This window comes from Phyllobates terribilis, unplaced genomic scaffold (genome assembly GCF_046119375.1).
Source record: "Phyllobates terribilis strain yellow unplaced genomic scaffold, ASM4611937v1 Scaffold_5__5_contigs__length_657084704, whole genome shotgun sequence".
NCBI classification, from domain to species: Eukaryota; Metazoa; Chordata; class Amphibia; order Anura; family Dendrobatidae; genus Phyllobates; species Phyllobates terribilis.
Window position 1 is genome coordinate 396,471,676 of NW_027362765.1, and position 27,457 is coordinate 396,499,132.

Below are 27,457 nucleotides of genomic sequence, written 5' to 3' on the forward strand. Positions count from 1 at the left end.
TTCACACATAGAGGGAGTATATAAGGTGGGAACCATCTTAGATCAGGGTCAGTCAGTCTGTCAGTCTTTTGCCAGAGTAGAGTCAGAGGAAGAGAGCAGAGGAGAAGAGCAGCTCCAAGGCCCAAAGAGAGAGAGGAGAAAGAAGGACCCAGAGGGGGAGAAGAGAGAACTCCAAGAACCCAAGATTAGATCAGAGGGTGAAGAGTTGGCACAAGGGTACCGGATCCCAAGCTGGTGGAGGGCACTAATCCTTAGCCAGAGACCGGAGGTCGTGGGCAGGATCTGCCACGACCACCCACTAAATCCACCTGGAAGGCAAACCAAGAATAGGGTCAGGGAACCCAGAGACAAGGGTTTACCAACAAGAGGCCCGAGGGAGCCGGACTTAGGTGGATCCCTGGTGGGGAAGGCCAGAGAGAAGGACAAGTCAGAAAGGGAGCTCAGGATCACGCTCCAGAATTACTTGGGAGTTGGCCGAGTCCAGGACCTGGTGGACGCAGCACGGCTCGGGCGGTCACTCAAGGCCGGAGTGACCAGCATAACAGCAGTAAGTAAAGACCCTGAACTGCACAGCCCGACTCTGAGTCTCATTACCATCCTCACTGCACCTCCACAACCACCATCCTCTACACCTGACCCCCTGAGGCTATACCCCTCCCGTTGGGGGTTATACTACCTGAGCTGCACACACATCACCAGCCTCAGCGGACCCTGCTGCAGCGGCGGCCGTATTGACCGCAATTCAACGGGTGGCGTAGTCGACACAAAAGAACATCCAGTAACATCTGTAGGACTGCCACACACTGAGCTTGACACCCTGGGCACGGACCGGGTCACCGCCACTCGGAGACTACAACCCCCATCTGATCCGGATCCGGGTATCCCCCAAACAACACTGGCCCAGGGGGCGCGTCACATGCGCCATTGCTCTTTACACAGCCAACTCTCTTTAGTTCAATGCAAATGTACAGGACGGCACCCCGGTACAGTCTATAGGCCAAAATCTATCCCCTAAGTAAAGCCACATGATTCCTGGGGAGGTGTCCTGCCCAAAAATGTCTGGTGAATAGGAGCAAGGAGTGGCAGCCACTTCCTCCTATGGTGTCTGAAGGTAAGGACTCCCGCAGGACTCTTTCTATAAATGCTAGTTATTCCTATAACTTGGACACTTCTGAACTAAATTTAATCCTAAAAAATTTTCAAAAATTCTCTACCATAGCGCGATCCATAATCGCTGGATAATAGCGCTCTACATCCACTGAAAAGCACAATAGACTTTATTTAAGCACCCAAAGTCTAAAATCCCCATACTTCATGTGATAGCAGCTTAATATTTTGCTATAAATAAGTCAGAACCGCTGGAGCAAGAAAGTTTTAGAAGCGAAACAAGAATCGCAGAGCAATTTGTAGAAACAATTACCCAACTGAAATACTCTGTAACTATTTGAAGCAAGAGATATAATAACCCAGAATAGGAGGAAAAGGGAACAATTAAAAAAAACTGTTAATTGCCGCCATTGTGCAGCTGGCAGGAAAAAGATGGCTGAGCTAGGTTGGAAAATTATGTTTTTTCAGCATCAATTGTGGGGTGTAAGAATGTTCCTAAAGCAGATGAACGCAAGATATATTTTAGTCTGCTTAAGCCTAGCAATGAATCCAACATTTTGAGCTATGGTCTATTAAAGGGGTATTCCCATCTTATAAAGTGATCGGATATTACTAGGATATGTCAGCTCTAGAGATGAGCGAATCGATTCCCAGGACCCCGGTCCAGCACCAGGTCAGTATTCCATGGCTACTGGACAGAGCCCTGTAAACCACCTCCTACCAGTCAGCATGTCTGGCTTCTCTCTTGTGATTAACCGGCATTATCATGGCATGAGGCTTGTACGACGAAGCACCAAAAGAGGAACTGCAGATGCCAGCAGGTAGGAGGCGGATTGCTGGACCCCCGTACTACAGCCATGGAATACTGGCCAGACGGGTGGACAAGGGTCCTGCAAATCGATTTGCCAATCTCTAGTTAGGACTTTATGATCTGTGGGACTCTGAATTCAGGGCCATCCACCGATCCTAAGAATTAAGGGGTCACATATAAGAATCACTGCTTTTGCAGAATATAGAGTGCCTAGAGGAAACCCACTCAAACATACAAACTCCATGTAGATGCTGTCCTTGGTTAGATTTGAGCCCAGGAGACCTAGTGCAGCAAGAGAAAATGATCCAAAACTAATAGGTTATGCCCACAAGGAACTGTTCAGCTGAGGTTACCTGACATGTATCTGAGTTCAAACTCTTGAGCCTGTGCTTTGTGGTCAGCTTCTCCGTCTGCTGAACCACAGCAGATACAGCTTTTCTCCAGGTCCTTAGTTTCTGTAAGTCTTTCTGCAGTCTTGTTAGGGTAACAGGTGTTTTCATTTACTCATTTGTTTGCCCTATCACCTTTCGGGTGCGGCTTTATATACCCCCCTCCCCTTCTCCCTCGGCTGGTATTTCCTTCCGGTGGTAATCTCATTTGGATGTCCAGTCATACTGCTGTAGTTTAAGCCAGTCAGTGAAACATCAGCTAGGGTTTATCTCTCTGAGACAACTCTTTGGACTTTGCTTCCTCTGGTCCATGTTGAGTGTGGTACACACCATGTCACCAAACAGCACAGTAAGTATCTGTAGCCCTATATACAGACCCACTGACTGGTTACAAGATTGTAGACACTTGTGATGCTAATTAGTGGACACAACTTGATTTAACATGTCCCCTTAGTCACATTATTTTCAGGGGTACCATCATTTCTGTCCAGGCCTTTTTCATGAATTTAATTTTTTTTTAATTCTGTGGAAGCAGAAAAGCAATGTCTGACTTTCATTTGTTCATTTTCATAGATTTTTAATTTATTATTACTTTTGTCAGATTCAAGTTATTTCTGTGACCATTGTGGGTTTTTCTTTCATTAAATGAGAGGTACCAACAATTTTGACCACGTGTGTATGTATCTCCATGTTCACAGACTACAAATAAACTCTTGATGTAGTCTGATCCTACAATCAGATGCTTCCTCCCTTCCTTCCTACTATCCATCGATTAGCAAAGGATGGGAAGGAGCAGAAGTAACACATTGCTGCACATTCAGGCTATTCTATTGTGTAATTAAGCTCCATCAGATACATAAAGAGCATTTTGGACTCGGACTTACCGCTATACTGTTAGCCAGCTGCTTGCGGAGGGCTTGGTCTTTTCCGTAACATAGAAAGCTGTGGGTATAGACGTCGTAAGTCCTTCCGTACAATCGGAAGTGCAGAGAATTATCTTCTGATTCAATATTTTCGTTGGACTCGAACGTGATCTGTGTTGACGCTCCTCCGAGATCTAGGGCACCTGACGTTCTGACAGATTGAGATTGTGACAATTCCTAACAAATAAAAAGTAATTTTATTATACAACCATGGACATCTGCGGGTGCCCACAACTTCTGGGTATCAGCTTTCGCCTCTGAGATTTTGCCTTCCTCATTGCAGTATTTTAGACTAAACTATATGAACTTGGGGTCCGATTCATTAATGCATTTATGCCTTTTTGTATTACTAGTTTTTGGCGTTTTTAGCCTGTTATTGATTTGCACCAAATTCTTCTTTTAATGTTCACCTTTTTGAACTCTATTTATCTGGGTTTGCTTTTTTTTTTTATATATATATTCGCCAATGTGGTCATGTTTTTTTTTGTTTTCTGGACACAATTTTTCTTGCACAAATATATTCTAGAACTCTCCTGGATTGATTTTATATATGCCTGAATTATTATTTTTTGAGCAATTTTTGCAACATTTTAGTGGAACAAGGCACAAAAAAGGCAAAGAATAAAAAGCATTTTTTATTTTGCACGAATTCATGAACTGCATGGGCCATTTTGAAGAACTTGGCACAAAATATGTCAAAGAATACCAAAGGTTTTTAAGTTCAGCAATGGGAAATTTCTACCTATAGTAATGAATTCTATCAATTAAACACTGATTATTATAAATATCATCAATATTGTATCTTGGGAAACCTCTAATCACTATACACAGTAGTTGGGTTATGCAAATAACTGTTGTATCTTTTTTCTGATTACTTATTTTTGTGCAATTTTTTTAACTAGAATTCTTCTTTTTGTGGCAATAATGGAACAATTTTTTTGCCACATTTTTCACATTTTTGGAGTAATTAACAATTTTCCTTTTTTTCATTTTGACAATTTTTTTTATACACGTGTCTTTTGAGAATATTGTTTTTGTATTTTTTCATGCTGTTTTCCTTGCAACAAAGATTACGTTTTACGGTTAATTAATCCCCTTTTCACTGAATTTTGTAAGGCTCTGGCCATTAATGGTTTAGGCAACAGTTTAAGGTATAGATGTCACTGTCAGTGGAATCCATTGTAAAAAAAAATAATAATAATAAAATAAAAAAATTTATATATGTTTAACATACATTTTTGTACTGGATAACACTGGAATTATTTTTGGTCCATATACTGTTCGTTCCAAAAAAAAGAAACCTGAAAACTCTTGGACTGGTCATGTGACCATTTTTTTTTCCACTCGGACCAAAGCTTGCAATCAGGCCAGAACCCGCAGATGCAATACCAATACTAAATGAGCCTAAATTTCGGCCTTAGCCATAACCCAATGCGTTCCTAAAACTAAAATATCAAAATTGCTAAGAAAACAAATAAAAGAAGCTCGCACTAACTTGAATAAAGTTTCCTAGAAGATAGTTAATAGTGATCCAACCATAGGCCCCTTCTTCTTGTCCGGTGATGATTCTGGCACCTTGAAAATCAAAGGGAGAAGATCGCAACGTACTTTCCACTGATGTCAGAACTTCCTTGGCCACCGTCGGGGTAGTGCGCCTATAGCAGAGTAAGATCAATGGTCAATAGTCTGCGTTCATAAAAAGTTATTTGCAAAAATTAAAATACCAAAAAAGTTACAGTATGATGAATTAACTTCAGAAATACTTGCAAGATCATTTACTGATCCTGAGTTACTCTGTTTTATGCACTATATAATGGGGCATAGTAACTAATGATGTTGCACCTCTGAGCGGTTTAGGCAATGTTAATGGGATTTTGACATCTCAAAAAGTAATGGAATATCCCGAGGATATGCCATCACTTAAAGGGGTTGTGCCAAGTTACCACCTATCCCACCGCCGTGACCGCCCCCGATCCTGAGAACTGCCGTAGTTGAGCATGCACACTCCTGATAGATTCGCTGTCTTTTCTTAAAACGGGGGGAGATAACATACCTGAGAAGTCTCATTCCAGCAGTGGCCCCTAAATACACCGGCGTCTCCTTCTGTTGTCTTTCTGGAACAATGTTTTGGGCTCTATTAATGCAAGACTGAAGAGAACGACCGGCATCCACAGGCTTCAGGTAGTAGCTAGAAATACCATTACCTTTTTGGAAGAGAAAAAAAATGATTTATATATATATATATATATATATATATATATATATATATATATATATATACGCACACAAATTTTATTCCGTTGCAGCTTCTGATCCAAATTTTTTTTTACCTTGGACTTTAAAGAGAACAGGTTGGAATGTGTCTCCAAATGGAAGTAGTGGTGTGGCAGCATATGGATGCTTGTCCCCCAATACAAATGCTACTTTTTTTATTAGAGACTTGATGTACAAGTTGTAAGAAAGCTAGTGTATGCTTATATATATATGTAATATATGCAAATAAGACTGGACTTGCCCTGGAGGTGTGTCAGTGCACTTGGAAGAAGTAGTTCGCCTGCAATGACACGCCCACAGTGCACTTCCAGTCTAATTTTTATATGGCTTCTGCACGAGATTACTCATCAGATCTTTGAAAAAAAAAAGGTACCGATACAGCCATACTACTATTTCCAAATGTAAAAACAGGTTCCCTTTAAAGGGACATATATTGATCTAAATATCAGCAGTGACAGATGACAGTGAAACATTGCTCCCAAAACAATTTATCTGGACCGCTGTACCTATAAAATCCTCAAAAATCCCCCCCAAAAAATTGAAGTGGGTTTCTACCCTTTAATCCATGTGTAATTCTACGCCAATTAAAGTCTTAATAAATCTTTATTGCAATTTAAGTGCTAAAAATTCTGTCTGCCTGTAACTACCACTAGAGGGAGCTTAGGAGCTACTGTATACTTTTTTATTATTGAGTCCAATGCACAAACAGTATGTAATAAACTTCTAAGCTCCCTCTAGTGGTGGCTGCAGGTAAGTAAAATTTTATCATTCAAAGGAGTTGCTTTTTTTTTGTTCCTTAACAGCAGAAAATATGGGCATTCACTTTAATAGGGGTTTTCCCAAGATTAAAAGTTAACCCCTTTACATAAGATTGCTGGGGAGGGCGGGGTGCAACTACTGAATGGAGCAGAGCCCTACCTGAATGATGGAACTCAATTTATTGTCTATGGAACTCCCAGAATAGCTGAGCACTATATTCCCCTTTCTCCAGCAGTCCCATAGACAGTGAATCGAGTGGAGCTGCGCATACTTGACCTCCGCCCATTCAAATAGGGCTCTAGAGAACCCCACTCTCAGGATAACTGGGGGTCCCAGCAGTTGAACCGTCCAAGTTCAGTAAGTTTCAATCTTGGGAGAACCCCTTTAATATATGAAGTACAAATTGGCATAAGTCAGAACTGATAATTTTATAATCATGATAATAATATATATCCAGTAATATTTTATAAATTGGTTTCCAAATATTCTGGATTATTGGCGTTTTGAAAGACTATTTAATAATTATGCTTACAGATCTGTTCTTTACTTTACTTGGCTTAACCGACCCTTAGATGATCAGCTTTTTTAAAAAAAATAAATAAATAATTTTGTGATACTCTGTCAGGAGATGTTTATACCATATATGTCTGTATTTGGCCACCCAGTGGTTGTGATGTGAACTGCGGGTCTGAAATAATTTCTACTTAGATACAATATATGTATGCAGCAATGAACATCGTCGTAACATCCAAGCAGAGTATTTATTCTTCACTGTGCCTTTGTCCATGAGCAATCACCAATCTGCCGGTGCTCTGATGTCACAATTTATCATGTATCCGCCTGCTTTTTTTTTTTTCTGATTTTTTTGCCAGTTTTGCTGTTGGAAGACATACAGCTCTGACATTGTGAGACAGAAATAAAATAAACATTTCATAAATCTGCTGCACTTTCCTTTACATCCAGATTTGAAACTAATGGACGAGGTCCAGGACTTATGTTTTATCCAACTGGTGTTCACAGCTTTGGACTAAATTAGAAGAAATAGGGCTGCGCACAGGAATTCAGTCTCATTAATCACTCACGGATGTCTATTTTTGGAAACCCGCAACAGAATATCCTATTTCTTTAGTTTATCTTAGTCATAAAGATGGATGAGTGGGGATAAAGAGAGCAATAGTGAAACAAACAGAAGGAACCACAGTTTAGACGTCCCGCGTTCTTCTAAGATGGGACTTTGAAGGACTCATCTCACAATCATCTGATTTATGCAGGTGCTTATATTTCTGTTGTCGCATACAAAACCAATATTAGGAAAAATGTCAAATGTGGATATGCAGGAAAAAGGGTTTATGTCTCATGAAGACAAAGCCAATGATCAATTGATCGCTTCTGATAAAAGCTGGAACACTTTAGTAAGCCGTACACATTGCCCAGCAGTGGCCACTGCAGGCGAAATGTAGGATTACATGTCAGACATTCCGATGAATAGTATATGGGCATTGATAGGCTGAGGCGGCGAGGTTCGGAGTGAAGGACTATTACCTTTTATAGATATTCACATGTCTTAATCAGTCACATGAAAAGTACTTTTCTAACTTCTTTTAATGTTTGATATTTTGGGGGTCGCACCCCCCGCTTATTGGGACAACGGGAGTCTATATTGACCACAATTAGTAGCAAAAGTTAAGAATAGCTCAACCCACTAAAGTTTGAAAGAGTATCAGACACCGCCATGCAAACCATATGGTTCTCAAGGGTGGGACTTGGTTGAAAAAATTCTCGGAGTTTTTAAATCATTGTACAAGGATAATTGGGAAACTGGTTAATAGCTGATGTGGGCATGCTCTGTCACCTGTGCAGATGTCACTGTGCAGAGAAGTGGAGGTGGTGATCAGGGACATCACCTAGTGTGAATAGCCTGTGTTTTTATTTATTATACTTTTATTGTATTCCTGACTCTGACGATTATGAGCCTATTGCCCTGTGATCATTATGGAACAGGAAGTGATTGTTAAATTTGATCTCTACAGAACATGAATTGACTGCAGAGAAGTGATCTCTACAGAACAAGAAGTGACCGCTGAGGAGTGATCTCTACAGGACAGGAAGTGACTACTGAGAAGTGATCTCTACAGAACAGGAAGTGACTACTGAGAAGTGATCTCTACAGGACAGGAAGTGACTACTGAGAAGTGATCTCTACAGGACAGGAAGTGACTGGTGAGAAGTGATCTCTACAGGACAGGAAGTGACTACTGAGAAGTGATTTCTACAGGACAGGAAGTGACTACTGAGAAGTGATCTCTACAGGACAGGAAGTGACTGGTGAGAAGTGATCTCTACAGGACAGGAAGTGACTACTGAGAAGTGATCTCTACAGGACAGGAAGTGACTACTGAGAAGTGATTTCTACAGGACAGGAAGTGACTACTGAGAAGTGATCTCTACAGGACAGGAAGTGACTGGTGAGAAGTGATCTCTACAGGACAGGAAGTGACTACTGAGAAGTGATCTCTACAGGACAGGAAGTGACTACTGAGAAGTGATCTCTACAGGACAGGAAGTGACTGGTGAGAAGTGATCTCTACAGGACAGGAAGTGACTGGTGAGAAGTGATCTCTACAGAACAGGAAGTGACTACTGAGAAGTGATCTCTACAGGACAGGAAGTGACTACTGAGAAGTGATCTCTACAGGACAGGAAGTGACTGGTGAGAAGTGATCTCTACAGAACAGGAAGTGACTGCTGAGGAGTGATCTCTACAGGACAGGAAGTGACTACTGAGAAGTGATCTCTACAGAACAGGAAGTGACTGCTGAGAAGTGATCTCTACAGAACAGGAAGTGACTGCTGAGGAGTGATCTCTACAGAACAGGAAGTGACTACTGAGAAGTTATCTCTACAGAACAGGAAGTGACTGCTGAGAAGTGATCTCTACAGGACAGGAAGTGTCTCCTGAGAAGTGATTTCTACAGAACAGGAAGTGACTGCTGAGGAGTGATCTCTACAGGACAGGAAGTGACTACTGAGAAGTGATCTCTACAGGACAGGAAGTGACTGGTGAGAAGTGATCTTTACAGAACAGGAAGTATCTGCTGAGAAGTGATCTCTACAGAACAGGAAGTGACTGGTGAGAAGTGATCTCTACAGAACAGGAAGTGACTGCTGAGAAGTGATCTCTACAGGACAGGAAGTGACTACTGAGAATTGATCTCTACAGGACAGGAAGTGACTACTGAGAAGTGATCTCTACAGGACAGGAAGTGACTACTGAGAAGTGATCTCTACAGGACAGGAAGTGTCTCCTGAGAAGTGATCACAACAAAACAGCAAGTGTCTCCTGAGAAGTGATCTCTACAGAACAGGAAGTGACTGGTGAGAAGTGATCTCTACAGAAAAGGAAGTGACTGCTGAGAAGTGATCTCTACAGGACAGGAAGTGACTACTGAGAAGTGATCTCTACAGGACAGGAAGTGACTACTGAGAAGTGATCTCTACAGGAAAGGAAGTGACTGGTGAGAAGTGATCTCTACAGAACAGGAAGTATCTGCTGAGAATTGATCTCTACAGAACAGGAAGTGACTGCTGAGAAGTGATCTTTACAGGACAGGAAGTGACTGCTGAGAAGTGATCTTTACAGGACAGGAAGTGACTACTGAGAAGTGATCTCTACAGGACAGGAAGTGACTACTGAGAAGTGATCTCTACATGACAGGAAGTGACTACTGAGAAGTGATCTCTACAGGACAGGAAGTGTCTCCTGAGAAGTGATCAGTACAAAACAGCAAGTGTCTCCTGAGAAGTGATCTCTACAGAACAGGAAGTGACTGCTGAGAAGTGATCTCTACAGAACAGGAAGTGACTGCTGAGAAGTGATCTCTACAGGACAGGAAGTGACTACTAAGAAGTGATCGCTACAGGACAGGAAGTGACTGCTGAGAAGTGATCTCTACAGAACAGGAAGTGACTTCTAAGACGTGACCTCTACAAAACAGGAAGTGACAGCTGAAAAGTGATCTCTATAGAACAGGAAGTATCTGCTGAGAAGTGATCTCTACAGAACAGGAAGTGTCAGCTGAGAAGTGATCTCTACAGAACAGGAAGTGTCTGCTGAGAAGTGATCTCTACAGAACAGGAAGTGTCTGCTGAGAAGTGACTTCTACAGAACAGGAAGTGACTGCTGAGAAGTGATCTCTACAGAACAGGAAGTGACTGCTGAGAAGTGATCTCTACAGAACAGGAAGTGACTGCTGAGAGGTGATCTCTACAGAACAGGAAGTTACTGCTGAGAAGTGATCTCTACAGAACAGGAAGTTACTGCTGAGAAGTGATCTCTACAGAATACAGATCTATAACTTAACCAAAGAAAATGAACTGGAGTATAAGTTGGTATGCATGCAAAATAGGAGCATGTTCACACTGGCTATTAAGCAGACAAAGCCCAAGACAGAAATAAAATTAACATATGCCCTGCTGTAAGTCAATGTGAGTAAGGGCCGAGCAGAACTGGAGCATGCATACCAACTTATACTCCAGTTCATTTTTTTCAGTTAAGTTTCAGGTTTCTGCACTTAATGCAGGTAAGGATGTGGCTTCCCTTTCTTTGAGCTGGACATTCCGCTTATATAGCTTTCATTTGCTGGGTATACATTCGGGACCCGGTCCTGCTCGGCCCTTACTCACATTGACATCACTTTGACGCATGGTAAGGTTTTAATACTAGAGGTTAGGAACGTCCCAATTTGGGTACACCTTGACGCTGGTGGGATGGCTTTTACACTTTTTTTTGATCAAAAACAGTGTTTATTAAGTAGCCTATGTTATTTATATATTATACAACAACCCATTTGCCCTTGTGGCATAGTCACTATTCATGATACCACATTGTAATTGGCGCCACTGGCTACTCACAGCTTGAGGAAAGTGTTGATCACATTTTTGTGTATAAATGTTATATGGGTGTTTTTTGTTACTGATTTTAATCTTTATATGCAATAAAATTTGAATAATCGTTCTAAGCTATTGAAGGCTCCATTTTCTCTTTGTTATAAATTATGTTATTTATACGCACTATTGCATTTCATTATATACTTACAGCAGGGTATATGTTCATTTTATTTTTGTCTTAGGTTTTGTCAGAATACAGATCTAGTTTAAATATATTTGATAGATATGCAAGATTTAAGAATTTGGCATTATGTGTTATATATAAGAATACCGCTGATTTCCAATTGAAGAAATTATAGAAGAGCAATATTGTCCCGGTTGTTCACATTTCTGCACTTTCTTTACATTGATAATGACATCGAAACTTCGAAAATATCATAAAAAATTATTTAAAAAAAATGTCTAAAGATACATTCCCTCCATAGTGCAATGATCTTCGTAATCACATGAGATAGATACTAACCATCAACTTTACATTCGTACACCTGTTCAACAACTCCAGTGTCATTTTCCTTCTCCGCAGGCCACTGATAAATATACAGGTTGGTGTGTGAGGAGCCCGCATCCAGCACAATGCCATACTGAGAAGAAAAAACAAACCATCAGTTAACCATTTGTTACTAACACTGCTTACTGTTTATACAGCTTTGTGCTGTCACGGGTGTGTCAGGTGTAATAGACAGTCGCTCTGGATCTGGCTGTAGAAGGTAACTGCTCTTGGCATTGCAGACACCTTGTTAATCCTTCTGCTTTAGGACCCCTCGGTGACCTCCCTCCTGCTGCTGATTTACACACTCTTGCCTGGGAGTTAAAAACACTCAGTTTGCTCCAGGGAAATCGCCGATGATACTTCTGTACAGGCTTGGAGCACTAGCAGTTGGCTAGTGTCTTCTCTGGTGCCCTTGGAGGAGAGTTGGCATTACACCTCTGGTGTCTGCTCAAGCTAAGTTTATTCCCTTTGTTTGTCTACCTTGTTGTCTTTAGTTTGTAGTGGGGCCAGACCAGTGCTCACCCCTCACCCTCCCTATCTAGGGCCAAGCTCTAGGGTCATCCAGGGTTTAGGGTCCTGCTCGGCGATAGGAACCTATATAGAGACGGTAGGTTAGACAGGGTTATTTTAGATCTGCCTAGGGGTCTCCACGCCCCCTTTCCCTAGTGTTTGGACTTCCTCCTCCTCTTCACTTCGTGTTGCACTTAGTCTTTCCCACACCTTGCATTACATGTGCCCACCATTCACACTGCTAATTTAGACCATCATATATGACTAATGATTCAAAAAGGATCAACACAATAATTCTATAACATGTGTATAAATACTTTGGAAAATATTCATAGATGATTCCTGTGGTGAGAGTCATTGATACAGCATATTAATAAGCGGTCATGAGACCAGTGATTTCATCCATAGTGACAACCCCCATAGGACCATGGAGTTTGGGTTTGTCAGCCCTTTCAATTATACGTTCCTAAAATCTAGTTCCTATTCCACAATGAAAGTGACTTTATACAGAAAGCAAAGGTACAAAAATGCATTGGTGGAGGGGTGTCAATGTGTTAGGGCCATTTGGACAATCTCTACTTGTGACAAAAGTTCCTCGCCAAAAAGATGATAATAAAACGTTCCCTTCTGTAATCTGTGGGGAACTTGGCAGTAGGTGGACATTTTTTTTTCTGCAGCAACTCTACAGGAGAAATTAAGTATTACACAATTTCCATTAAATCTGAATAAATGAAGGACAAGGCAGGTCCTCCAGAGTGAGGAATACTCTCTATAACCGCTACCCTCCAAGAGATAAGGATCCTGAATGGAAGATTTCCCCATAATAACTTAGAATGGGTTTTCTAAAAGAAACATCCCATTTAATCCCCTGAACAACATAGAGTAAGGTCGGCCATACACATTAGATGGCTGTCGGACAAAAGATTGTTCAGCTGACAGCGATATCGGCCGACTCTCCCTTACACATGAGCGCTCATTTGGCCGAACGCTCCGGTGTTCCCCATAAGAAAGCCACCGACTCACATGTCGGCAGGCGGGTTATCTCTGGGAGAACAATGTGTGCTTGGCAGTCCGAAATTGGATATGCTTGATCGACATAACTCCTGACCATCATTAAATGGCGCCCCCATACACATCAGAGTGTTGTCCGAACCCGTCGATATCGGTGGGTTTGGCCGACATAAGTCTAATGTATATGGCCAGCTTTACAGTTATGAAAGAGCATATCCCACAGGGTAGTGCACAAATATACACATCAGATCTGAGCACCGAGCTGGCAAATTGCATTAGAACTTGGGATCCGTAAGAGACTAAAAGTATTTACAAAGTTTCTTAAAGTTTTTTTGTATATTTAAACCAGGATATTTTGCTGGTGTGTAGAAAATATATCTGTAGTTTAATTATATTAGCTGCATCTATAATATTTCAGAATCCAGTTATAGTGTAACAGGAATAATCCACCTTCCTATAGAGGAGAATGCTGCAGCACAATTTTCTTCTAAGGTCTCCCCAGTTTCGGAAATGTCAATGTTTATATGAGCGATTGATTCCTTACAGGATATTGTTCTGAACCTGACAAAACAAATCAGATAAACGTCAGGTCGTGGCGTTATGTTTGTCCTTTAGTTCTCTGACTTCCCGTAAATGTGGGAGAATTGATAATAAACTGAATGGAAGCCACCTGCTTGAATCTAGATGCCTTTATAAATACACCTCACATGGCGGGTAAAGCGCGTGCCAAACATCTACACGACTTCTAGCCGTGTTTTTTTTAACACTGAAGAAAAATGGATCCGTTAAGTAGCCATCCGTTCTTTCTCTCGACTGGATCCGTTTTTTTTTTTTACATTGAAGTCTGTTTTTCTTTTCTTACTGGAGGTGTAAAAATCAATATTCAACATATACTACTCAACATGTGAACTTTCAAGTAATCATTCACTTGAAATTGATCCAGTAAGCAAAAAATGGATCCTTTTCAAATGGGAGAAAAACAGATGGCTACTTAATGGATCCATTTTCCATAGACTTCAATGTAAAAAAAACGGATCCAGTTAAGAGAAAAAAACGGATGGCTACTTAACAAATCCGTTTTTCATAGATTTCAATGTTAAAAAACATGAATCCAGTTAAAAAAGTTTTCAAGCAGACAAAAAAGTTTTGTCTGCACAACTTTTTTGTCAATGGATTGCTACTGGATCCGTTCTAAATGATGATTATTGGACATGTGAACATAGCCTAAGACATTTTTGGAGATGTATTGGTGTTATATGGTAAGTGTATGGCACTGTATTGTCACATGAGCCATTTATCTCCACAATATATACACCTATGCACTTTATGATATTGTCTATATATTTCATGGCACTGTCTGGACACTTTAGGAAGAAAGTTATCTGTAACTGTATTGTATGTATTATTTATCTGTGCACTTTATGACACAATCTCTATATTCCATGGAAGTGTCTGGGCACTATATGAAGTACAGTACAGACCAAAAGTTTGGACACACCTTCTCATTTAAAGATTTTTCTGTATTTTCATGACTATGAAAATTGTACATTACACTGAAGGCATCAAAACTATGAATTAACACATGTAGAATTATATACTTAACAAAAAAGTGTGAAACAACTGAAAATATGTCTTATATTCTAGGTTCTTCAAAGTAGCCACCTTTTGCTTTGATGACTGCTTTGCACACTCTTGGCATTCTCTTGATGAGCTTCAAGAGGTAGTCACCGGAAATGGTTTTCACTTCACAGGTGTGCCCTGTCAGGTTTAATAAGTGGGATTTCTTGCCTTATAAATGGGGTTGGGACCATCAGTTGTGTTGTGCAGAAGTCAGGTGGATACACAGCTGATAGTCCTACTGAATAGACTGTTAGAATTTGTATTATGGCAAGAAAAGCTAAGTAAAGAAAAACGAGTGGCCATCATTACTTTAAGAAATGAAGGTCAGTCAATGCCAAAAATTGGGCAAACTTTGAAAGTGTCCCCAAGTGCAGCTGCAAAAAGTTCTAGCAGCAGACACATCTCTACAACAACTGTTAAGAGGAGACTTTGTGCAGCAGGCCTTCATGGTAAAATAGCTGCTAGGAAACCACTGCTAAGGACAGGCAACAAGCAGAAGAGACTTGTTTGGGCTAAAGAACACAAGGAATGGACATTAGACCAGTGGAAATCTGTGCTTTGGTCTGATGAGTCCAAATTTGAGATCTTTGGTTCCAACCACCGTGTCTTTGTGCGACGCAGAAAAGGTGAACGGATGGACTCTACATGCCTGGTTCCCACCGTGAAGCATGGAGGAGGAGGTGTGATGGTGTGGGGGTGCTTTGCTGGTGACACTGTTGGGGATTTATTCAAAATTGAAGGCATACTGAACCAGCATGGCTACCACAGCATCTTGCAGCGGCATGCTATTCCATCCGGTTTGCGTTTAGTTGGACCATCATTTATTTTTCAACAGGACAATGACTCCAAACACACCTCCAGGAGGTGTAAGGGCTATTTGACCAAGAAGGAGAGTGATGGGGTGCTACGCCAGATGACCTGGCCTCCACAGTCACCAGACCTGAACCCAATCGAGATGGTTTGGGGTGAGCTGGACTGCAGAGTGAAGGCAAAAGGGCCAACAAGTGCTAAGCATCTCTGGGAACTCCTTCAAGATTGTTGGAAGACCATTTCCGGTGACTACCTCTTGAAGCTCATCAAGAGAATGCCAAGAGTGTGCAAAGCAGTCATCAAAGCAAAAGGTGGCTACTTTGAAGAACCTAGAATATAAGACATATTTTCAGTTGTTTCACACTTTTTTGTTAAGTATATAATTCCACATGTGTTAATTCATAGTTTTGATGCCTTCAGTGTGAATGTACAATTTTCATAGTCATGAAAATACAGAAAAATCTTTAAATGAGAAGGTGTGTCCAAACTTTTGGTCTTTACTGTATTTATCTGGGCACTGTATGACATATTTATCTGATAATGTGCTGTAAGTACTATTTATCTGTGCACTTTATGACACCATCTTTATATTTCATGGCACTAAATGAAGTATTTATTTGGGCGTTGTATCTTTTTTATCTGTGCACTTCATGACATTTCTCATCTGTGCACTTCCTGACACCATCTTTATATTTCATGGCGCTATCTGAGCACCGTATAATGGATTTATCCGGGATGTACTGTATGTATGTGTCTGTCAAATTATTTATCTTGTGTGTCACTATCTAACGACATTGTATATCCGTGCACTATATGACGCTATTTATCTGAATATTCCGTGGCACTATCTGGGCACTGCATGAAGAATTTATCTGGGAAACGTATGGCAACGTTATTTTGTTTTGTGTGCTATTATTTTGGAGTATAATTTTCTGCATTGTTAGGAAGTATTATTCTAATATTTGCGAGATTCACCCCTGACAAAAGTAATGTATTTTGGGAAGTCTGCTGTAATCTAAACTTTAACAGACTGAGGTGTATAAAATCTTCCAAGAATACAGCAAGAAATTAACATAAAGGGGTAAATACTTACCCATAGTCCGTCTCCATCAGTTACAAAGATTTTGAATAAAGCATTAATTTGCATGTGTGACCCCTGCTCTGCTGAAATGGAGAACAAATGGATCCCAGTCTGGCGATCGGCGAAGGTCCCAGAAGTCAGACTCCTACAGATCTAGCACATAGTGCCTAAAACAATAACTTGTTTCATCCAGAATATCCCTTTAAATCATTTTATGCATTTTGTCAGACCGGATCCCGAACTGCCGAGAAGATAAGCAGCATCACACGCCGATACCTATGTCAATAGACACAACCTTGCAGTTTTGCTCTGGCATCAGAACATGTACGCCTATATAGGATAAATATAGGATGGCACATTGTAACATGTAAGAGCCGCCTAATTGTGTAATGCTGTATATAATCTTGCACATTTGTCAGCAGTTTTAGTCCTGGAATCTCTCCCAGACTCAGTAAATGGTACGTTACAGTCTGAAGCTGACACTAATGAGGTTCTCTCTTGGATAAAAGCTGCACAATGAAAATAAACCTGACAAGGGGAGATAAGGCATATTATGGAGTATGCGCTGCCATCTTAATTATGGGTTACACATATCTAGGATGAAGCTTTCTTTAAGGAAAGTTTCCCTGACCCCACAATTCTCATATGTACAACATTGACATATTTATGTAGAAAACAATCCTAGCGGCGTCTTTATGATATGAAAAGTTCCCCCTCCAAAAATAAATAAATAAAATATAAAACTCCTGATCCTGACATTTGGGTACATTTTATAACTTCAAAAGGAACCTCTCATGTCTCCCGTCATGTCTGTTTTAGTAAATATTTGTTTTTTTTATCATCTTTTCTTAGAACCATATGTTGTATTGTTTTTCTATTGTTCCTCCAGGAAATGTATAAATAAATTTACAACTGTAAGGTCAGTGGGTGTATCAATACGCTAAGCAGTCAGCAAAGTTTGGTGCTTGTTAGGCTGTGTTCACATGTTGCAACCGAGAGGCTTTTTTTCCCCCTATATTAATGGGGAAATCGCAACATTTTTGCCATGATTTTTGAAAAACACTGTTTTTTCGTTATAGTTGCGGCAAAATAAGTGGCCCTTTCGATTGTCCTATTCTGCACATGTTTGGTAAAAATTCTTCATGCCCATTCAGGGAAAGGTTTGGTGACAGGCAATAGAACCACCACTGCAATTCCCATAAAAAAAGCCCCATAACGTTCATAGAATCCTGTAATGCTGGAGATTTTCCAATTCCATTCTGAGCTATCTGCGATCGCTGCTGTTAGAGGTGGCACCTCCCTCAAACAGCAGCGACCGTGGCTAAATCTGATCGCTGCTGCTTAGCTTACCTAAATGCCGCTGTCAATCTCTGACTGACAGCAGCATTTAATATGGACCTGTCACCAGTGGGCAGTTTTTTCTTTTATTTTATTCCCGCTGCTTCCCTCAGTATGACTTTTTTTTATTATTAAATCCACCATATGGTTCCAACGATCTGGACTTTTTTATTTTGTGAAAATGTTTATGGTCTTTTCCAATGGAACATCTGGGGGCCTATTTTTTGGCTATTCTGTAACCCTGTGACCCTTGCCTCTTGGTAAAAACCATAAAGATTAGCATCAAATAAAAAGTCTGTAACCATATGGTGGATAAAAACAAAAAAAAACACAGAATACTCAGGGGCGTGGGAATAAAATAATAGCAAAAATTGGCCACTGGTGGTTCCTGTTAAGGACTGTTCTGGCGCGCATGATTTCCCTTCCCTCGCACCATAGAAAAACAGCAGTTCTACTAAATACTGCAATACCAGACAGCACATGTGATCAAAGGATGGTCTCTAAGTACTAAGTTAAAGTAATATATACACTGCTCAAAAAAATAAATGGAACACTTAAACTACATAATGTAACTCCAAGTCAATCACTTTTCTGTGAAATTGTGAATCAATTTCTCCTGCTGTTGTGCAAATGGAACAGACAACTGGTAGAAATGATCGGCAGACATCCCCTATAAAGGAGCGGTGGTGACCACAGACCGTTTCTCTCTTCTCATCCTTTTTGGCTGTTTTGGTCACTTTTGCATTCTGTCATTGCTCTCACCCCTAGAGGTACAGTAGCATGAGGCAGTGTCTACAGTACAACCCACAGAAGTTGCTCAGGTAGTGCAGTTCATCCAGGATGGCACATCAATGAAAGCTGTGGCAAGAAGGGTAGCTGTGTCTGTCAGCACAAGGCATGGAGCAGATACTAGGAGACAGGCCAGTAAACCAGGAGATGTGGAGGGGGTTGTAGGAGGACAACAACCCAGCAGCAGGACCACTACCTCCTCCTTTGAGCAAGGAGGATCAGGAGGAGCAGTGCCAGAGCCCTGCAAAATGACCTCCAGCAGGCCACTAACATGTGTCTGTTCAAACTGTCAGAAACAGACTCCATGAGGGTGGTATGAGGGTCCGACATCCACAAGTGGGTGTTGTGCTTACAGTCCAACACTGTGCAGGGCGATTCGCTTTTGCCAGAGAACACCAGGATTGGCAGATTCCACATTGGGGCCCTGTGTTCTTCACAGATGAAAGCAGGTTCACAGTGAGCACATGTGACAGACGTGACAGAGTCTGGAGACGCCGTGGAGAGTGATCTGCTGCCTGCAACATTCTTCAGCATGACCAGTTTGGCAGTGGGTCAGTAATGGTGTGGGATGGCATTTATTTGGAGGGCCGCACAGCCCTCCATGTGCTCGCCAGAGGTAGCCTGACTGCCATTAGGTATACAGATGAGATCCTCAGACCCCTTGTGAGACCATATGCTGGTGCGGTTGGCCCTGGGTTCCTCCTAATGCAGGACAATGCCAGACCTCATGTGGCTGGAGTGTGTCAGCAGTTCCTGCAAGATGAAGGCATTGAAGCTATGGACTGGCCCGCCCGTTCCCCAGACCTGAATCCGATTGAGCACATCTGGGACATCATGTCTCGCTCCATCCACCAACGTCACGTTGCACCACAGACTGTCCAGGAGTTGGCGGATGCTTTAGTCCAGGTCTGGGAGGAGATCCCACAGGAGACCATCCGTAACCTCATCAGGAGCATGCCCAGGCGTCGTAGGGAGGTCATACAGGCACGTGGAGGCCACGTACTACTGAGCATCATTTCCTAGTCTTGAGGAATTTCCACTGAAGTAGGATCAGCCTCTAATTTGATTTTCCACTTTGATTTCGATTATCATTCCAAATCCAGACCTCCATGGGATATTAATTTTACATTGATCATTTTTATGTTTTATTGTTCTCAACACATTCCACTATATAATGAATAAAGATTTGCAAGCGGAATATTTCATTCAGTGATATCTCTTAGGATGTGGTATTTTAGTGTTCCCTTTATTTTTTTCAGCAGTACATACAGTACAGACCAAAAGTTTGGACACACCTTCTCATTTAAAGATTTTTCTGTATTTTCATGACTCTGAAAATTGTAAAGCAGTCATCACAGCAAAAGGTGGCTACTTTGAAGAACCTAGAATATAAGACATATTTTCAGTTGTTTCACACTTTTTTGTTAAATATATAATTCCACATGTGTTAATTCATAGTTTTGATGTCTTCAGTGTGAATGTACAATTTTCAAAGTCATGAAAATACAGAAAAATCTTTAAATGAGAAGATGTGTCCAAAGTTTTGCTCTGTACTATATATATATATATATATATATATATATATATATATATACACAGTGGTGGGCAAAAGTATTGGCACCCCTGCAATTCTGTCAGATAATACTCAGTTTCTTCCTGAAAATGATTGCAATCACAAATTCTTTGGTATTATTATCTTCATTTAATTTACTTGCAAGGAAAAAACACAAAAGAGAATGAAGCAAAAATCAAATCATTGATCATTTCACACAAAACTCCAAAAATGGGCCAGACAAAAGTATTGGCACCCTCAGCCTAATACTTGGTTGCACAAGCTTTATCCAAAATAACTGCGAACAACCGCTTCCGGTAACCATCAATGAGTTTCTTACAATGCTCTGCTGGAATTGTAGACCATTCTTCTTTGGCAAACTGCTCCAGGTCCCTGATATTTGAAGGGTGCCTTCTCCAAACTACCATTTTGAGATCTCTCCACAGGTGTTCTATGGGATTCAGGTCTGGACTCATTGCTGGCCACCTTAGAAGTCTCCAGTGCTTTCTCTCAAAACATTTTATAGTGCTTTTGGAAGTGTGTTTTGGGTCATTGTCCTGCTGGAAGACCCATGACCTCTGAGGGAGACCCAGCTTTCTCACACTGGGCCCTACATTATGCTGCAAAATTTGTTGGTAGTCTTCAGACTTCATAATGCCATGCACACGGTCAAGCAGTCCAGTGCGAGAGGCAGCAAAGCAACCCCAAAACATCAGGGAACCTCCGCCATGTTTGACTGTAGGGACTGTGTTCTTTTCTTTGAAAGCCTCTTTTTTTTTCCTGTACACTCTATGTTGATGCTTTTTCCCAAAAAGCTCTGCTTTTGTCTCATCTGACCAGAGAACATTCTTCCAAAACGTTTTAGGCTTTCTCAGGTAAGTTTTGGCAAACTCCAGCCTGGCTTTTTTATGTCTTGGGGTAAGAAGTGGGGTCTTCCTGGGTATCCTACCATACAGTCCCTTTTCATTCAGATGCCGACAGATAGTACGGGTTGACACTGTTGTACCCTCGGACTGCAGGGCAGCTTGAACTTGTTTGGATGCTAGTCGAGGTTCTTTATCCACCATCCGCACAATCTTACGTTGAAATCTCTCGTCAATTTTTCTTTTCCGTCCACATCTAGGGAGGTTAGCCACAGTGCCATGGGCTTTAAACTTCTTGATGACACTGCGCACGGAAGACACAGGAACATTCAGGTCTTTGGAGATGGACTTGTAGCCTTGAGATTGCTCATGCTTCCTCACAATTTGGTTTCTCAAGTCCTCAGACAGTTCTTTGGTCTTCTTTCTTTTCTCCATGCTCAATGTGGTAGACACAAGGACACAGGACAGAGGTTGAGTCAACTTTAATCCATGTTAACTGGCTGCAAGTGTGATTTAGTTATTGCCAACACCTGTTAGGTGCCACAGGTAAGTTACAGGTGCTGTTAATTACACGAATTAGAGAAGCATCACATGATTTTTCAAACAGTGCCAATACTTTTGTCCACCCCGTTTTTTAGGTTTGGTGTGGAATTATATCCAATTTGGCTTTAGGACAATTCTTTTTGTGTTTTTTCATTGAAGACAAATTAAATGAAGATAATAATACCAAAGAATTTGTGATTGCAATCATTTTCAGGAAGAAACTGAGTATTATCTGACAGAATTGCAGGGGTGCCAATACTTTTGGCCACCACTGTATACACATACACACATTATATATATGTGTTACTTATTATTTTATTTTTATTTTTTTAACTAAGGTGTGAATCATGCCCTTTTTCCCAATCTACAAATGAGGAAATAAAAAAATTGAATAAAATAATTAACCCATATAGTAAATTACTTAAAAGACAAAAAATCTAAATGCCATAATTCCTATTCCAAAAAATGCAATAAAAAGAAAAAAAATCACAAGATTCTATGTCCTCCAAAATGGTATCAATAAAAAAGTAACAACAGTTTGTCACACAAAAAACAAGCCTTTGTAAATCTCCATCATATTTTTAGGCATTACTATAACTCATATTATGGGAAACGATAATGACTTGAATTGCTTTACCTTGAGATTCTTTGGAAGAGGTCTGTTCTGCACGACTGCTACTACAATTAAAGCAGCTATTCCCAAGATAAAAAGAACGCCTAGGATGAAGAGGACCTTTCTGCTCCATGTCTTCTTCTGTTTTGCAACTGTAAAAAAGGAAAAGGCAATGTAAATGCTATGAGTGCAAAGAAAATGAGCCCAGGCATTCAGTACCATTGTATCTGAGCACTACTAATGCTTGCAAATTAGTTTTCCATTGTGTCAGTCCGAAATGACATGAGGGTTTTAGCCTTTGGATGTAAACAAGAACTTTTTTATTTAACAGTAACAAGCAGATATGTTATAAACAATGAACAATCAAAACACAAAGGGGCAAGTTTACTAATCAAGGCAACTTACCGTATAGGACATATAGCTATGGGTAAGTTTGTATTTTAAGGGGAAGGCTCCATTAATATATTATAGTTTTACATATCCTCTTATTTTTCATATTGAATTTATAAGATACTTTCCATGAATCAGAGCTATAATTTTAAGCATACCTTTTGTGACTGACCAGAATAAGAAGTCATGGTTGTGTTTGTGAATAACACATTTCTGCCATTACATGACTTGCATCCTGCATTTTCATCAGATTCCTTCTCTGCAGGCAATATCTCTAGTTTTCAGTTGTCTCTGAGCTAGTGTGTGGAGCTGCTGTGGTGTCTCCCATACACAGCACACACAGACTGTTATTAACGTGTACACAATCATAAACAGGTAAAGGAAAAAGGTAAGTTCAACCACAGGGAGACGTCGCGCCTTCTGCCAACTGGTCTCTGTGCAGACTAAAAAGGACCTAGCCGAACAACTCAACACGCCACCTCGGCCCTAACTCCCTAAAAGGCCATCGAGGGGTTTCTCGTACCTCCTGAGGAACCAGAGGGGAGGCTGCAATACACTGTAAACAAGGGAAGAGGAAAGTGTGAAGATACAAAACCCAGGGTGAGAAACTAAAATATGTTTATATTGGGTAAAGAGGGAAAACTAAGGAGAACCAAAATAAAAGAAACAAGTGACCTCCCAGAAATCTAACAGTTGTAAAAAGGAAAAGGAGCTGGGAGGGAAAGCAAACAGACACTACAGGAATACAGCTTGAGTTTACCAAACAAGGTAAACCCCTAAACTGAAGGGCTGGAAGTCCTGAAAACACATCCACCATGAGGTATAGCCAGCAAGGAAGTGTAGTGAAGGGTGAACATAAAAAAAAACAACCCAGAATGTGATAGGGCAGACCAAAATTGGAAAATGATAAACACCAGCAGAGGAGCAAATCAAGAAGGCAAAGCAAAGACAATAGAAACCATCAGCATTTGGACAGGGAAGACAGGGATATAGCTCAGCAGACAGAGGAACCGACCACACAGCAACAGGTCACCGGAAAGCTTCCCCAAACCGAGCCATAACACAGACATTAGGGATTCCTGTTCTCTTCTCTTTATATAGCACATGTTCAGAAGCAGCAACAGGTTGGTGGACATTATACAGCAGTATTAAGCAGTATAGGTGTGAATCCAGCTCTGGAATATATTAAACACTTATTAGAAAACAGTAGCACCAGATTGTGTGTGTCTGTGCCTCTTTCTTGCACTATGCTCTCCTCATTTCTCCATACATTTCAACGGGGAGTTATAATCTGATCCTTCAGTGAGAAAGCAGTTCATTTTATTTTGACCAAGAGGAGTGAATTATGAGTTCAGGAGAACTTGTACTATTTGTTATTCAAAGTTTGTTGAAACAACAGTGAGCATTTAAAGCTTCTGGGCTCCCAAATAAAAAATGGATTTAACTGTGACCCCCTTTAAGCTCCAGGTGCATCTGCAACCTCTACACCCCCTATAATTATGCTCCTGCCATACAGAATTCTTTCACACAAGCTGGACAGTAAGACAGTCTAAGTTCATGCCATGAATATTAAACTCTGGAAACCTTTCCAGAAAGGAAGCCAATTCTCTCCTTTTTTTCCCCCCATTTTTAAATGAAAAAAAAGAGGAAGCAATACGTTGCTTTCCGGTGGAATTATGTCATAGAAGTGTAAGCCGGGATTCCCTGTTGCATGGCCTTGTACAAATTAACAATCTGTACCATTCACTGCCTCTTACAAAGCACATTCTTTCCATCTGGATATATTCCCGCTCAGCCAAACACTTCTGTAAAAGAAAAAGAAGTGCTCAAGATAGAATCGCTTTCCTTAGCTGAACTGTTTTTTTTTGTGACTCCATTTACATAATAAGCAAGAGAACAGGCCAGTGTCTTGTCGGCATTGCTTGACATTAAGAGCGACCTCAATAAACGAGGCATTTGTGTGCTGCACACTGTGCAAGACCTGTTGTGTAGGAAATAGGGGATAAAGACATCTTCTAGTAATAAGCAAGAGGCCAAAGAGTAAGGATATTTAAGGAACGTGTCCTGGAGACCCAAACGTACAAAAAGCGCCTTGTGTTTATGCTATATTTTTAGCATGGCTTCTATAAAAGTTGATGAAAGATCATATTTTAAAGGTCTGCCTGGAAGATAACGCTCTGGAAATATCAATGATACAGCGTTTGACCCGTGACGCATATGGGACTGGGTAAAGTGGATCTGTCAACAGATTTTACAATGTTAACTGCATACATTATAAAATAGATTCTGAAACCTAATGAAGCTGGTGTACTTACATTGAAAATCCATAATCAGAATGACTGTGTAATACTGATACTAAAATTAGAATTTTATGAGTCCAGCTAAAGAAAGAGATTCTGAGTTCAATTGTATTCACTCTTCACCCAGCCTGATGAACAGCATCAGGGAAGGGGGGAACACGGAGGAGCTATCAATCAGGCTATGTAGATGGAGATTCAGCAGCAGCTGGGAGGAGGGACACTGAGGAGCTGTCGATCAGGCTTGCTGGGCAGATATTAATTCAGCAGCAGGGAGCGGGGCATTGAAGAGCTGTCAATCAGTCTAGGTGGGCAGAGCTTCAGTAGCAGAGTGTCAATAAGGCTAATTATGCGGAGCTTCAGCAGCATAAAGGAGGGGCATTGAGGAGCTTTCAATCATGCTCAGTTGGCAGATATTAATTCAGCAGTAAGGGGGGGGGCACTGAAGAGCTGTCAATTCAGCTAGGTATGCAGATATTTTGCAGCAGTAGGGAGGAGGGACACTGAGGAGCTGTCAATCAGGCTAGTTGGGTGGAGCTTGAGCAGCATAAAGGAGGGGCATTGAGGAGCTTTCAATCATGCTAACTGGTCAGATATTAATTCAGCAGTAATGGGGGGGACACTGAAGAGCTGCCAATTCAGCTAGGTATGCAGATATGCAGCAGCAGTAGGGAGGAGGAACACTGAGGAGCTGTCAATCAGGCTAGTTTAAACTTTCACAAGTAATATTACAGCCATTCTGACACAGATTTACAAAGTAATTACACCAGCCTCATCATTTTTATGTAAACTTCTTGATTATGTTGCGCACCGTGGAAAAAGGAACATCAAGAACTCAGATTGCTGATACTGTTCAACAGTTTTGGTTCTCAAGTCCTCAGACCGTTCTCTTCTCCTCTTTCTGTTCTCTATTCTTAGTGTGACACACACAGACACACAATGCAAAAGAGTGAGTCAACTTCTCTCCTTTTTTTCTGGTTTCAGGTGTGATTTTCATATTGCCCACATCTGTTACTTGCAACAGGTGAATTTGAACGAGCATCAAAGTTGTTTACTCACAATTTTGGAAAGGTGCCAACAATTTTGTCCGGCCCATTTTGGGGGTTTTGTGAAATTATGTCTAATTTGCCTTTTTTTCTCAGTTTTTTTGTTGTGTTGTTCCATTACACACAAAGGAAATAAACATGTGTACAACAAAACATATGTAACTGCAATAATTTTCTGGGAGAAATACTTTATTTTCTGTAACAATTTTAAAGGGTGCCAACACTTTCGGCCATGACTGTATATGCAGTTTGTCTTGTATAATACAAAGTTTCAGGTCCACATTATATGCTATATTCTTGAGACCTGTGCATTTGGCAAGGTGGGGACTACAATCCCCCCTTTTCTTGCTTTATTTATTAGTGATAGATCCACTTTAAGAAGCTAGAGGTTCCCAATGTGTGATTTGGAAGAAAACAATAAGGTTGTTTGGAAGACAGCCATTTTATATGGGTCTGTTATAAGAAATGACAGTTATGGGATAAATGTCCAGCGCAGTAAACTGGAGAATGTAAAAGCCATAAGAAAGTGCCCTTTCATATGCAAAATTCCTTAGGGCTTCTTATCTCAGCAAAGAAGGTCACAAAGTCTTGGGAAAGCTAAGGGTAAATGTATGAACGCATTACGGTGAATTCCCACCCTAAACAAGTCTTACTGTATTCTAAACTTTAGGTTTCTATAAGAGTCTCTCTGCTTAGGACAAGTCTAACTTGTTAGAACAAAATAATCATTACTTATTTGTTGTGAGTCCCTGGAGCTCCAGCGCTGCCTCTCCACCAATATTTATTTACAGGCTGCAGTGATGACGTCCTTGTACAACATGTGACCGCTGCAGCTAATCATTGGTCTTCGCAATGATGCCAATGTTGATGGCACAAGACCACTGACGCCAGTAATCGGCTACAGGGACCACCGGTTGTAGCCAGGATGCCACTACTGAATCCTGGGCATCAGGAAGCTGGCGGTAGAGCAGGAGGGGCTTTAGTGGGTAAACATACCATTTTCAGCCCAAGGCTCATTTAGTTTGTTCTCGACCAATTATTAAGTTCACACAAAAGTATATGGGTGTTGGCCTTAGAGGTACCAGTCATTGCCCAAGGAGCAAAAGTGTACTTGGAGATTGCACCCAGGGTCACACATTTGATACCTAAAATTAAGCAAAAATAGCTACCATCTGTAATTTATTAATTGGTCAGTATTATTTCATCACTATATGGTACATCAAGGAGGTCAATACTAAAAATGCAAAAGAAATACATATTTTGGGTTTCTCTTCGTTCTTCACTCATGGCATTG

General features: G+C 40.8%; 1 protein-coding gene across 3 annotated transcripts in view; it reads right to left on the reverse strand.

Moving 5' to 3' along the window:
• ENTPD1 (ectonucleoside triphosphate diphosphohydrolase 1) overlaps positions 1-27,457 on the reverse strand; it is a 114,029-nt gene that overhangs the window by 11,392 nt on the left and 75,180 nt on the right. For all 3 annotated transcript variants that reach the window (XM_073685031.1, XM_073685030.1, XM_073685032.1), the window contains exons 2-6: positions 22,455-22,582; positions 11,674-11,791; positions 5,284-5,434; positions 4,726-4,885; positions 3,192-3,407 (exon numbers count right to left, since the gene is read on the reverse strand). In XM_073685031.1, the coding sequence (XP_073541132.1) occupies positions 3,192-3,407; positions 4,726-4,885; positions 5,284-5,434; positions 11,674-11,791; positions 22,455-22,582 (773 nt within the window). The remainder of the gene's footprint in view (positions 1-3,191; positions 3,408-4,725; positions 4,886-5,283; positions 5,435-11,673; positions 11,792-22,454; positions 22,583-27,457) is intronic.